Here is a 14,670-nt window from a genome sequence, read left to right on the forward strand (position 1 = left end):
TCAACTGTCAGCCGCCTAACGGAATCTGGCAGCCGCTCCCCTTCCATACTTCCCACCAAGTGCGGTCTTAGGCAGCGCTATTGAAAGGGAATGGGCTCCGTTTCGTTTCGGAAACGGGTCGTACATTATCCATAATCCAGATGCTTGTCCACGAGTAAAGTTAACGACTTAACAACTAACGAGAAAACCTAACAGCTATTTTTTCGGAATATATTCCGAATTCGGAATAAAAAATTGTTCGTGGTCCTGAAAAATAATGCTCCGAACGTACAAGTTCATTCCTCCAGCCAAAAATGGACTGTCCATGCCAAAGCCGCTAGAATCTCACAGGAGACATACATGTTAACCATATCATAGTACTTTAATGCCATGGATACTGTTTGGAAGCTCACACCCGAAAGTCAACGAGGAATCGGACTGTTTCTGACCGGACCAAACGCTGCAAAACATCCGGACCCGAAGCTCCCAAAGCGTGGAAGGCAATTAAAGCAGATATTAAACTTCACTGAAGCCATTAGCTACGTTAATGAAGACGGTGTAGAGGTTGTAGGCCATGTGGACGCAATGCTGCAGCCAGCCGACGACGATGACGCCACTCCAGTTGTCAACAGCGCGCAGGCCAAACATCAACGTTCGTCATATGGAGACAATCGCGATGGGCCAGGAAACAGGTTGCGTTTGGTGGTTCTGGTTCATTGCCGCTATTCATCATTTTGCAACCTGGAAAGCCGTGTAGTGTTATCTTTCAACGTGATAAGACGAACGATGGTGAACGGACTTTATTCAATCAGTGCTTGAGAGATTGTGTGTGCGCGTGTTGCGACATTCCCCAAACCCGGCGTTTGCACGAACTAAACTGTAACTCATCGGGGGGGGGGTCTTACAGATTCGGAATACTTTTATTCCCGCGACTAAAACCCTACTCCTCCGTTCGGACTGGAAAATTAACCGGCAAAAATGAAAAAAAACACTGGTCTTAAATCGGGAAGGGTCCCCGCGCAACGACCTCGGGCAGGCATAGGGGGTCCGAAAAGGTCGGTATCCCCCGAAGATATATGTTAACCTACACCATTCACCGCATCCCAAGGGATGGCGCTAAGGTTTGTTGTCAGGGTTGAGGTCCCCATTTGCCTGTCGCCGCTGCGTGAATACGTAAACATGCATGGCTATTCAGTGCTACACCGGGGAGCATGGATTACATGCCACTACAAACATTACAGAATAAGGAGACGTTTCTAAAACAACTCTGTACAGGAATTGCCCAGCCAAAAAAAACGTTTTACCTCAGACCACCACCCGAGCATCGCTTACACCACCAGGCGGGCTTCGGTCAGATAAAACACAGGACCGTGTCCTGGCTATTCCTGTGAAGTCCATAAGCTGCTAGCAAGGCCACCCGTACGCACACGTACATAATCGGCCCACACCATTGACATACACCCATCGTCAATTCGTACCATGGCTCGCAGCTGCAAACTGTTTCCCATTATATCCCACAAAGGAGGAGCATTCGAGGAACAGCCAGAATCATAAAGTATGTTGCACTCCGTTCTGCGCTGACTCGCGCTTGGGCTCCATGGCGCCTGATTTGATAAACCACGGGTAAGGAGAGGCCCCCGATCGGCGGCTCTACCGGCGCCAGTGGCTGGGGACGCTTGCCACTGCGCGCTGGGGCGGACCGGGTGGTCGACGACGGCACGCCTGTCGTCGCCGTCGCCGCCGCCGCCACCGCCGCCTCCTCGAGGGCCCGGCCGCTCGGGCGCACGGCTTCAGGGCGATACTCCCTATATGTTTGCACCGGTGCGCCGTCATACTCCTGTCCCGTCACCCAATGAGCCGCCGAGCCCGTCACCCGCCGACGACACGGCCGGTTAAGACCCGTGGGTCGGTCGGCCGGCAAGCAGCTGGAGGGTGTGATCATGGTGATCAGGTCCATGGCATCCCTTGTCGTCAGTCATGCGCACAATAACCTCTCCCATGTTAACTCCGTCCTTGGGGCCCCTAAGGCTTTTACGGAAGGCCCAACCCCCTGCCTTATCACTTGTGCCTTAAAACTTGCTGTCGCCGCTCCGTGGTGTAGGCCACTAACGCCACCAGCAGTGCTGCCGCGGCCGCCACCAGCAGTGCCGCCGCGGCTAGCCGGAAGGCCAAAAAGGAATGAAGGGAGCGAAGAGGTCAAGCCCGACACACAGCTCTCCCCGGCGTACGAAGGTGGCTGCGTCGGTCAGCTTCTGAAGCAAGTCCCTCCCCCTCACAGGTCCACCTTGCAGACCTTGCGACCCGGATGTAGCACACACTCAGGCGGCTGGGGAGGCCGGCCAGCCAACACCAAACGAACCTTAAATGGTGGTGGTGCGAGGGGCCAAAGGAGGGAGCGGGGGACGGAAGGTTGAGTTCAATCCGATTTGGAGAGCTGTTGGGGTCGACCACTTCTCCCCCCGTCAACTACCCTGGGGTGGGGTGGGATTGCCTGGACAAACAAATAGGTGCCGCCCCAATCCACCGCCCCGCCTCACACCACGATGCTCCCTTGTTTAAAAGGGGAGGAAGGGGCCCGACTTCGAGCTCGGGCGCAAAGACACGTGACCAGCGGGATGGAGCATAGGGAGTGCGTGAGCGGAGTGGTGGACCCCGGGTTGGGTCTTTACATACCTGACCCACCGCAAGCTGCTTTCTCGCCACTACACACAACTCCCAGCCACTCTCACCCCAAGCCCCACACCACCCCAAGCCCTGTCAGCACACCAACCCACATCATCCTCCATGTTCACTGGGTCGTACGATGGCTTGTAGCGCTTCACCGGGTTGCCCTCCCGGTCCACCAGGAACTTGGCGTAATTCTGACAAGGGGCACCCCGGGGCGCAGGAGGGGGCGTGGGAGGAGGAGGGAACACGCCATGCAAGTATGTCAGGTGGGGTGGTTCAGACAGAGAAGCAGCAAGAGGAGAGATGCTGTAGGGAAGTGAGGGTGGCACGCACTACAGCCACCAGTGAACGACCACTACAGCCAATCCACTCACCCATTCAATGTCGCCGTTAGGTCGGCTCCGGACATCCGAGGGAATGGACACCGGCTGCCGGGCCTTCAGGAACTTGTAGAGGGGGTGCGCATCGGGGCCGTTCACATCTATCTTGTCGTACCTGTTCGTCCCGTACATTGTATATGAGATATCCAGCAGGGAGAGACGGGTGGGGCGGGGGGAGATTAAGGTGGGGTGGGATTGGTTCACAGGCGACGCGGGTATCGATCGCAGGGGCATCTCTTCCCGCAAGCCGCAGTAGCAGGCGAGGCTGGCCGAGTAATCCAGCAGGTTAGTGTAGTGGCTGGCTGGCGGCATGGAGGCAGCCGTGTTTGCAAGTAATGATGTTCTGGCGATGACAGAAATTGGGTCGAGTATGCCGCGACAATGATGGTGGGTCTGTGATCTATTGTAATTGAGGGGGTGGCAATGATGCTTCAGCAACGGCAGTTACTTGGGCCGAGGTTCAAGGAGCCACTCGATTCTGCCAGTAGTCATATGCCAGTATCCTCAAAGACGAAGATAAAGGTTAAGCCATGCGTGTTAGGTATAAACACCCGACCATTGGTCAGACTACCCACCGACCCACAAAAGCCCATCCACCAGCGCGCCCACCCTCCGCCCCCTCCTCTTCCAACCCACCCCGCCAATTTGCCAATGTGCGCAATTCGGCTGCGGAACTCGCACGGTTACAGTCCCCTTCTCCCTTTTCCTCTCCCTCCGCCCTCCCCTTCTCGATAGAAAACAACGCCACACGCCCCGACCACCTGGCACTACGGGCACTACTGAGCACTTCCTGGCACTCACACATCAAACTGGGTTCCAAATTTCTTCCAGGCCCACTCCCGCTCCTCCTGGCTGGTGCCGGGAGCCTGGTAGCCGAACTGGAGGGGAGGGCAGGAGAGGAGGGCATGCGGCAGGAGGGGGGGGAGGTAAGGGGACAGGCGTCGGATCACACAGTGGGCCCCGACGTCAGAAAATGAAAAATGCAAATACCGAAGTCGAAGGGTGGAAAAGCGTACGGCGGAGAAAGAAACACAGCAGGGCAACAGCTCTAGTCGTTTACAGCCCCCCGGCCCCGCCGCATTCTGCTCCCTGAACTTGGAAACGCACTAATGGCCCATGTCAGTGTCCGGTCTCGCCACCTCAGGTGTCGTACGTTGTACCATACTCGTGCAAAGTCACCACCCGGCCCCGCAGGCCCCTTGTTTCCCGCGTATCACCTGTCACCCACCTGGTTGCAGGGGAAAGCAATCAGGTCAAACCCATCGGCCTTGTACTTGTCGTACAGCGTCCTCAGGCCTGTGCACCGGCAACCGCCGGCGTGGTGCGGGAGGAGACAGGTTTCAGGGCGGGGGGAGCAGCGAAAAGACCAAGGGAAACACTTGCGTTTGAGAGCATCATTTGCGCGGCGCAGGAGTGGAGGGATGAGGGGGGAAGGATCTTACGCCAAGCGCGAAGAACCAACTGCTCAGGTCCAAAGCACCCGAACTGCCAAAGGAGTCTCAACGAGACGAGGTCGCAGCCCCGTGGTGTACCGAAACGAAAGTCCAATACATCACTGTCGACATTCCCCTCCCAACACCCACTCCCCCCGCCCTCCTTCGCTCACCTGGGTAATTGACCGTCTGCCTGCGGAAGGGAAGGGCAGGGGAGGGGAGGGTTTCAGAGCCGGGGTTGCCTGGGAGGAGCTTGTTTGGTTCACAAGTCGTTTCCCTTGTGTGTGCAACCTATGGGTGCGGGAGGAGGGGTTGCTACGCCACGAGGCCACCCAGGGGTCAGCCCCCGCGGGCCCCTTTCCAGGAGCGCGCTGGGATGAGAGACCAGCTGGCAAGGAGTAACTCAGCCAACCCCCAGGGGCGCCCGATAAGGGGGACTCAGACGGGGTGGGGGTTGGGTGGTGGGGTGGGGGGACCCGCCCTCCTCGGGAGCCGCTCCGGGCTCATGGAAACAGCAAGGGCAAGAGCAGGAGCAGGAGAGAGAGCGAGAGAGAGAGAGCAGCTGGGGAATACATAATAACCCCCGAGAGTATGTACGGCATCCCCGCCGGCGAGTGTTCACCCCCTGAAGCCCCGAACCTCCAACTTCCATCCCCTCACCAATCCCCTCTCACCCTGCCACACAGAAAAACATACACACACGTCTCCCCCTCATTCATGGAATTGGGGTGATAATTCCCCCCTCTCTCCTTCCTTCCCCTCCCCTGCGCTCCTACAACCACCACCACCACCACTACACACCCACCCACTCACAGGGCTCATTCGGAGGCGATATTCATCACCACGATAACCTGGAAGGCGTGGCGAGGGAGTCATATGCAAGGAAACAAGGAGGGGGAGGGCAGAACGGGTGCGATGGGTCAGGAAGAAGGGGACGATGACGGACCAGACGGAGGATGCGGGTTTTTGAGGCGGACTAGGGTATTGCTGGCATGTGTTGGGGGGGTGGAGGCTGGGAAGCTCTTACGCAACTCATACCTGGCACTGCATGTACACAGATATGAGTAGCTGACGGAGCACGGAGCTGAGGACGCAGCTGGCAGAGAGAGAGAGAGAGAGACGCATAGGGCCCGTTTGAGGAAAAGGGGTGTTCGGGGCGAGGTGTTATGTGTCCAAGAGGGTGAGGGTCGGATAAAGGATTTAACTCCGGACAAGGTGCGGCGAGGGGAACAACGGGGGCAGGGAACGGAGTGAGGTGAAAGGGTGGGGGTGACGAGTGGAAATTCGCACCTTGCCGCGGTAAATATTAAAGCTGCGCTCCTGTTCGTATTGCAGCGCCGAAAAGCCGTATGCCGAGGTAGGCATATCGGTCGCTGCGTAAGCCACGCCTGCAGGTGACGAAAAGCAGCGGTGTGATTAGCTAAAAATCTTCGGAGCTCAACTCTAGTAAACTGCAATGTGTAGCGCTCGCTCGTTCAACACAGCGCTCGACCATCGCTTTCAAGACTACTACAACTGGAAGCACCATAAAGCAACATCACTCCCCATCGATACTTGGGTTTGTGTTACCAAAACTGCTGTGTAACTACAGCGCGTGGGCGCGGGCCCCGTACAACCAATCGCAACTTTAGGTCGACGAAGTCGACTTTACTGATAAAGATCCGGGATCGCTGCAAACTCTTTCTCGTGTCACTTATATTGGATCTTACCAGGAAGCCATATGTTCGAAACGCTCGCCGCGGCAGCACCCAGAAGCAACGCTCGCCGGGACGTATCGACGGAAATAGCGGTGGCCCTGCAAGCCACGCAGTTCCTGCGACTGGTTGCCTTGGCCACGCGCCCTGGTGGCATAGGGTGTTTTGCTCTTTCGAGCATTTTATTTTGTATAAATACCACCGGATATCAACAACGCTTCTACCGCGGACGTTAAGCAACCCTAGAAGGCACTGTTTGGTGGGCTGCAGCGATGTTCTCGCGCTATGCCCACAGCATTCTCTGCATTTAAAATCCTCTTGCTTACTATTGATCGAGTAGGTTAGTATTTATGGGCCAGGTCGGTGCCGTACATCAAGACGGAACAAACTCCTGGCTCGTCTGGGCCTTACGTGCTGTCGCGGCCTTGTAACATAACACCACACACAACAGGTGTGTAGCCCAAGACTCGCACATCCTGTGACTTGTGTAGCACATACCTTCGCATTCATTCGCCATTGTTCGTTTTCGTAGACAGGTAAGGTATGTCTCATTCCTTTCAGCCACCCTGTAACTCTTATGACTTTACCAATTTTCTCCTACTGATATAACCATGTGTGCTTGGAGCTAAGTGTATCATCGGCACAACTGAATATCCTACCTTATGCTACCTTCTGGTAAGACGATTCCAATTAACAGGCAGCTTTACGTAAACGTCACAAGCTTCTCGCACGACTTGCCTGACCCGCATCGGAGGACTGACATTGTCCAGGAGTTACAGTGTCCTCGACGCAACCCGACTGGTGCTGGCTAGTATCCAGGCCTTTCCCCCCCTCCCCCCCAAATACAGGGTGGTAGGCCTGACAAAGTTCACTTAGCCAAACGAACAAACTATATGCATCCTATGGTAACCGCAGGGAAAGGAGTAGAAAAAACACCAGGAAAGAGGCACGCCTACGACTTCCCCCCTCTCCGCCATAGCATTGCAAGTCTTCCCGTCGGAGTCCAAAGCCCGGAAGCCATCCGCATCCACGGGGCTATGCAACGGACAACTGGAAATCCAGGGATCCAGCATCCGGCAACAGTACGACACAGCAGCTAGCAGTAAACACAAATATACATATAACTATTGTCCCTTACTGCATGAGATATATTCATTAAAATAAGGAAAGAGCCATTTCCATTAAGCATAAAGCAACTAGGAAAGCAACGCCACCTCTAGGAACGCAACACCACTTCTAGGGAAGCAACACCATCATGGCGTCCATACAATATGGCTGCATGTCTGGCCTGCCCCAAATCAGAACAGGATAGGTCATGTGGGTACATGGTTAGGAGCCCGACATGAAGGCCCACTATCTCCTTGTCAAGCATCCCTTGCGCCCGAGCGACGGCCCCTGGACCAACCGGACTTCTCCCCGGGCTGTGTCGGTCAGCCGGTGAGTCAGGCGGAACGCAGAAAGGAACCAACGGCCTCAAGGGGCTAACAGCTGATCGCCCCCACCTTTCCCGTCCCCTCGCCGCCCCGTCCCTCTCCTGGTCCGGGAGCTGGATGGTCCACTGCCACCTCGGTGACCACCGCCTCGGCACACTGGCCCGCTGCTCAGGGTCGCTGGGGGGAAGAAGCAAGAGTAAGTAGGGGGGAAAGTAAATTCCGGACGGCAAGGAGGCCGATAGCGACCGTTATCCAAATCGGATGATAGATTCCAAATGCAAATGGAGCTTTCCGTTGGTTCAGAGGCTAGGACCATATCGACGTGTAATATGGTCCTAGCCGGTACGACACCAGTGGGTGTCGTGCATTCTTGTGCGTAACCGTACACAGACACGTTGGCAAGTATGGAGATTATTACGGACAAGGGAAACATGGAAAGGAAGCGCAGTACACACAGCGGAGTCGCAAGGTCGCAGGCATGTACTCACCGCTGATAGCACTAGGACGCCGTACGGTTCGTCGTACAGCACCGTGTCCACTGTCCCCAATGGTTCGCCAACGAGGCCTTGCGTTGTGCCCGCCAGGCGCGGTAGAGTGATGGGGTTGGTCAGGTTTGCGGCTGTCACGATGTTCTCGAACACCGCCACAGAGCCGCAGTAGAACTTAGTTAGCCGATACCGCCATTCGGACGAAGAATAGAAGGGGGGAACGAGAAGCCGGGGAGGGAAGCGGTGCGGCAGTGGAATTCAGGAGGCAGCAGTTGACTGAAATCGAGCAGTAGGGACCTACGGTCAGGACGAATTGGCAGCTTGGAGAAAAGGTCCCAACGTTGAAGGAATGGGGAAAAAGAACGGCATAATTGTCTCTCCGCTGCACGGCACACGGTACGCGGTGCACGGCATTGCTTGCACAGGAACTCACATTGATCATGCTGCCGTCGTACAGCTCCACACGCGAGTTGTTGAGGCCCAGCGGACTGGCCCACAACTCCAGGGTGGTGTTGTACAGCTGCAAGGTGCTGTCCGTGAGCAGCAGGGTGCTGTTGGTCAGCAGCGCAGTCACGTTGCTCATAATAACCAGGGAGCCTGTGTCACGCATGGTGCGTAACGAGGAGGGGGTCAGTGCGGTCTTGACGGGGCGATGGTGTGTGTATGCGTGTGTATTAAGGGTCGGCACATGGTGCTGCAAACTGCAAACTCTGCACACTGCGAACTGCACGCTGCGAACTTTCTTCAAGAAGATATATGTTTTTTTTTCTGACTGAACGAGCTCGTTCAGTCGCAAGCCAAGCAAAAACGCAGCAATAGATTAGACCCAACAGCCTGTTAAGAATGGACAGGGCAACATGACATTTTACGTGTCTGATCCACTATTGGGTGCTTGGGGAGTATCGTGCTTGGTGCTGGTTGGCGCGACAGCAACGTGTCATATGCAAGGAAAAGGACTATATACCAGACCTCAATTCGCGTCAAAGGCGATCGCTTGGATGTGAAACTACGAAAATTCCCACCCAACCCAACCCAACCCGACCCGACTCAGCCGTTCCACCCACCGAACACCGACATGTCGCTGTTCTCAAGCCAAATGTACGGCTGATGTACAACAGATGCGCCGCCAACCGTCGGTGGAGCGGTCTTGACCGGATCCGAATGGATGTACCTGGCGGGGTAAGCGACATGGCGGCAACCCTTGTGCACGTTTATTGTGAGATGCGCATCGTCAGCGATATTGGGTTGCGTGCGCTGCATGATGTAAGCAGGTATGTACACAGGACGAGAGGTGCGATAAGGACTGCCCGGGAAGCAAGTCCAGGAAAGGTGCTGCAGTCGGCTTGTATATTTGTCCAATATTTGTAAAAAAAAGGACAAGCGCTGTCCCCAATGCAAGCGCTCACTCAATGAGCAGCCCACCCCCAGCGGGGGAAGGGGGGAAAAGATGAACCACGAGCGTGGGGAAGGGGGGAGGGGGAAAGGGGACGAGCCGCAGGGCTCCAAAGGGCTGGGTCTGACAGGCAGGTTTGGGGCTACCATTGCTGGACGAACGGATGTTGGGCTCGGCACACGTACTCGTGCACATACACCTTTGCGGGAACTTGGGTTGGATTGTTCGCCACACGGCGGCAGAGAGCACACCGGGAGGCGAAGAACGCCGTTCAAGGCTGGAGCTCGCTAACCCACATTTTTTTCTTAAACCGTCGAGCAGTTGGATGCCATCTAACTTATCTCAAATCACTGCATGCCCGCAATTCACCCCTTGTAATCGTCAATCATCCCCTGCACCCATCCAACAACGCGCAAGCAGCAGCAACATCGATGTGCAGCACTGTTACAGGTACCACCCCGCTGCTTCTGCACCAGCAGTCACTGCCTTCGGGCCCCCACCCACAACGTGGCGCTTGAGAAGACGAAGCTGCTCCCATTTCCGTACAGTATGGTGTTTGTGAGCTCCACGATGCTCTGTGACGTCGCCACGGTGCTGTCCTCCACGACCCTGCACCGGGAAGGGGCGAGCAGGGAACAAAGGGAAGCAGGGAACAAACACCAAAGTGTTATAGGCGCATGAGGGGGCCAGGAATATGTGTGTGCGTGCGTTCTACACCCCCGAAACGTGTGTAAAGGGCTCATACGAGCCATGAAAGGGCGCAAGGGCCAGTTGAAGTCTGTGTAAACAAGGCAGATGTCATGAAACACACAAAGGAAAACTATTTCCTATCACACGGGAAGCTATATGGGAAGCTAACCGCACTATCCGGACTGCTATCCTGCCTACCTGGTATTAGAGACCCTCCTTCCACATACGTGCCTGGCATCATCCGTCCCCATCGGCATATACCTTCTCCCACAGTCATCTACCGGAGTTTCCCTTCCCAGGCATCACCACCGCCGTGCGCTCGACATGGTCGGCCTTCCGTGCCGTAATACTAATACTTCGTGCCGTATTCATTGTCGTACTGTATTACTTACCAAGCCTGGCCGTCCGTGAAGTTCAGGCGGGAGTTCAGCAGCTGCAGCACCGTGTTGTTGGTGATGTAGAACCAGTTGTTGCCGCCGCCGACCGCCGCCGGGGGCCCTATGGCCAGGGTGGAGCTGGAGATGGAGATAGGGCCCTGACCCTTGCTGTACATATGAAGTGTGTTGTTCTGGAATGCATGGGTGGGTGGGGGATTGGGGTCAGGCCACTAGGTTGAGGTTTGCGTATAAACCGGGATGTGGGTGGGGTGGGATAAGACCGATGCTGGAGTGCTGCACATGGGCCGGCTACGGAGAAATGCCACCCAGAGGGATGCCAAGGACAAACCCAAAGTATGAACGGGGGGATAATTAATGATATTCAAGGGGACAGGCAAGGCAGTGGGATGGATGTGGTAACCCTATGTACTACTCAAACAACCGGCCAACCAAGCAAACTACTTAAAACAAACAAAACGGAAACGCATCATCAACCACCTTCCCCGATGCGCCAACAGTCGACCCGCACATCCACCTGGTTAAGGGCAAGGTACAAGGAGGTGAAGGTGGTGTTTGGGGGCTGTACCACGATGTGCGAGTTGTTCGCCTCAATCTCGACGCTGCTCTGCAGTACATCGTACACACCAGCCAGTCGTACAAAGGGGTTAACCAAAGCATAAGGGACTGGCATGGGCTAAAGTGAAATGGGGGTAGCGGCAGTGGCGCATGCCGGGGCGAGGGATGCGGAGGGGGGCCCCCGGCAGGTGGCGAAGGAGAACGGAGGACGTGAGGGTGGCCGCACGACGATGCACGTCTTGGGCCTTCATGCGTGGATTACGCGTTTTTTGTTGGCCTTCTTTTCCCCTACCCAATACCTCAATAGCCCGCAAGGCTTAAGAGGCGTGGTGGTGCAGGTCGCAGGTCCGGAAGGCGCTTCTCAGGACGGCCACAAGCAGTATTCCGCAACGATGATCCCGCGTAATCCATTGCCAACGTCATGCGTTCATGTTTTTTTGATGCACTGGTCGCTGCACTGCAAACCACAATAACATGCTGGCTTGAGGCGGCGATGTGCAGCTCACTAAGTGCTCACAAATTTCTCCGCCAGATACCTTTGCCCACCCACTCTGCATCACCACCTCGTATCCCTTCGCTCCACCAAGCTCCAAAACCACCATCAATCCCCCAAAGTCCCAGCCACCACCGCTTCCATCTCCCGCATCAGCATGTGGTTCAGTTCCACTCACCTCCAATACGGCTTGCTCTCCGCACAGCGACACTTTGTCTGGACACAGATAGCCCTTCCGGACCGCGTGGAGCGAGGGGGGCACGGAAACATTGGGGGTCATGCGAAGTATGGGCCGGTAAGCGGGAACATGCGTGTTTCAGTTACATCCTGACGCAGCCGTCGGCAGGGGGCTTGAAGGAGATGGTTCAAGTTCAAGCCCTTGTATGCGGGCTACACACCGCTACATACCGCTACATACCGCTGCAGAAGCTCACGACTTGGCATAATCGCCCAGGCTTTTGCATCCAAAGAGTTTGATCAGTAGCACTTCAATTTCAGCTCTCTCGCAAGTGTATGTGTACATGTGTGTGTGTGTTCAACCTTGCTGCAGTACGGTTGCCGTGTCGTACCATTGCGTGCTCGGCCCGCCGCCGTCGTCCGGCGTTGTTCAGTGCGGCTGCCGTGAGGACCGCGTCCTGCAACGCGGTTTCCAAAACGCCGAACTCGCACGTTCCGTTGGAGACAATCAAGGTGCTGTTGTGCAGTACCACCTCGCCGGCGAGTGCTGCCGGGACTGAGTTCGCCGCTACCAGCACCATCAACACCATCAGGCTCGGAAGGACGGCGGAGATAGTGGCTGCAAGGAGCAAAAGAGCGACAGAACATTGGGCCGCCAGCACCGGCACCGGCACCGGCAGCAGTGGCAGGGGCAGAAGTATAGAAACAGCGTGTTGACGGGAGACGGTGGTCGCCCACCACCAACGGGGGTTGAAGCGTGGGGAGGAAAGAAAACAGGACCTGGCAAACACCATCATCCCGCAAGCAGCTAACCCTGGCGTATCGGCCACACAACCGTCGGTGGTAGCATTAGCGGCGGATAGAAGTGGCTTGCGCACGTGCAGTGCTGTTGCAATCACGCATATGCCAGACGGCCCAACTGCCGATTGCCAAGCCTGCACGTACATGCACATAGACTGGCCTTTGGGCCGCCGGCTCGTATGGGCCTCCTTATGCCTTCGGAGAGCAACGCAACTCAAGATGTGCGCACACATAGGCGCACGTACACACGAACACATCCCAGCTAGAATAACACGAACGGGCCTCGATCGGGTAGTCAACATACCCATGTCATACCATTCGAAAAACCCATCTACACATATGCACGATAGAAATCCTAGCGGATTTGCAATGCGGCAGTCAGGGGGAGCCCACCTGAGGCAGCTGTTGGCAGCAGCTCCTCGCGGGCGGTTTTAGTAGAAGCGGCGCATTTGCGGGGCTGGATCCGCCGGCCCCCCGGCAACGACGTTGTATTCGACTTGGTTGCCATGGTAACGTGTGGCTAGGGGACCTGTCGGACCGGCGACGCAGCGGATTTTCCCTGATTGGAAACAGTTCGTTAGCGCCGTCGTGGCTTGCGTGTCGACGATGAACACGCGCACAGCGATGATAAGCACCACAAAGCCGCGGACGACCAAGATATAGCTGAGGAAGCTTTCCACATTTCCTCGCGAGATTCGGGTAATTTATCAGTACACGACGACAGCCGGCGAAAGGAGTGCGCTCAACTCGTTCCGCCTTCTACTTCGTAAATATTGACGATGGGGCAAGCAATACTAACCAGATGAAGTTTAACAGGCTTACGCGCTGTCAACAAAATGGGTTTGCAAGCGAAGAACCTACTTTCAGCGCTTACTTTCAGGTAACTACCGGTGCTCCTGCAGATCCCGACAGCCTGCGCCACTGCGCGTACGACCACCTTCGGCGGCGATAATGAGCCCGCGCGGGACTTGCTGCGGACTTACCCGGGAGAGCTACCGGGGCGGGGGAGGGCTATCGCGGGGCCCACTGTTTGGCGACTATGACAGTGCCGACGGTACTCTCGCCTACAGAATCCTGGGTACGAAACCTGCTGTGGTGGTGATTGCGTAGTTGGTAGAGGTGCAGGGGAGGAAAGTCTGGTCGACGAATTGGTGGGAGGTGGGGTGTTAAGTGTTGTTTTGGGACCCAGCCAGCTAGAGGGAGCTTCGGGGAGCCGCCTTCGTTGCCGAGGGCCTGATGTCACGGCTGCCGCTGGCGTATTCTGGAGCGAGGGGTCGCTCGTCGTCGAAGTTGGTCGACGGGCCCAATGTGCGCGTTTTTGTCCAAGGCGAAGACGCATTCGTATGGCGCCTGTGCGTATACGAATCATGTTTTTGTAACTCCTCGCTAGTCCTTCGCAGTCGGATGGACAGGACCTTATGGACCTGGGGCAGAGACTCTGACCCATGGGTCGCTTCTTGCATTGGCATTGGCATTACGGAGATGGCTGGGGCCTGCGTCGCCACGCACAGGTACACCATGATTAGTACTTTATACACAATTACTAATGCATGCAGACATAATACACATAATGCAAGATGAGATGGTTATGCTGTTTTAAAGCGTACAAAAATATTGTGTCGATAGTGCAGTTCGTAATCGGTATAAGCCCGTCGGAACTCTTACTTTTGACGGGCACTTCTCTTTCAAATTTCCAGGAATAGGAAAATTTTTATTTTGCAACTCAGTGCTTGAAATCTGGTCGCAAGTCTTCTGGTGTCGTTAAGCACAAGTTGAAGGCACCCCTGCACACATTTCTAGCCTATGCCGATATTCATTTTCCTTTTTAACGGTCTGGTCAAAATCCTCTGGCAGGTTAGCGGATGCCTAGTTCTTCTTGATTTTGACGTTTTAGTCGTTTCGCCGCCGCCTGCTGTCGAATTTGCTGAGGAAAAGCTGTGTTCAGATTTGTTTACGCCGACATTTTTGTTCCCATTGCCGCTACTGTTAGAAAATGTAGAAGCACATGGCTCCGTTGCCGGCTTCCTTCCCAAACTCTCGAGAGCTCGGAGGAAACAGACTTACTCCCTTTTTCCGTGGCAACTGCAGG

At 55.6% G+C, this 14,670-nt stretch overlaps 2 protein-coding genes across 2 annotated transcripts; both read right to left on the reverse strand.

Moving 5' to 3' along the window:
• Positions 1-2,251: 2,251 nt before the first annotated feature.
• On the reverse strand, positions 2,252-6,670 carry VOLCADRAFT_127291 (glutathione peroxidase, selenoprotein; the record flags this gene model as incomplete). Its single annotated transcript, XM_002947405.1, has 9 exons — positions 2,252-2,305; positions 2,754-2,840; positions 3,021-3,141; positions 3,828-3,904; positions 4,255-4,322; positions 4,633-4,652; positions 5,273-5,310; positions 5,750-5,847; positions 6,652-6,670. The coding sequence occupies 9 exons, from the start codon at positions 6,668-6,670 to the stop codon at positions 2,252-2,254; spliced, it is 582 nt and encodes a 193-aa protein (XP_002947451.1).
• An 847-nt stretch (positions 6,671-7,517) lies between these two features.
• On the reverse strand, positions 7,518-13,089 carry VOLCADRAFT_87578 (uncharacterized protein; the record flags this gene model as incomplete). Its single annotated transcript, XM_002947406.1, has 10 exons — positions 7,518-7,574; positions 8,075-8,248; positions 8,508-8,671; positions 9,139-9,328; positions 9,968-10,076; positions 10,550-10,725; positions 11,070-11,159; positions 11,782-11,835; positions 12,173-12,399; positions 12,975-13,089. 10 exons carry the CDS (start codon positions 13,087-13,089, stop codon positions 7,518-7,520), a joined length of 1,356 nt encoding a protein of 451 aa, XP_002947452.1.
• Between the last annotated feature and the right edge of the window lie 1,581 nt (positions 13,090-14,670).

Source organism: Volvox carteri (assembly GCF_000143455.1).
Source record: "Volvox carteri f. nagariensis unplaced genomic scaffold VOLCAscaffold_6, whole genome shotgun sequence".
Lineage (NCBI taxonomy): Eukaryota > Viridiplantae > Chlorophyta > Chlorophyceae > Chlamydomonadales > Volvocaceae > Volvox > Volvox carteri.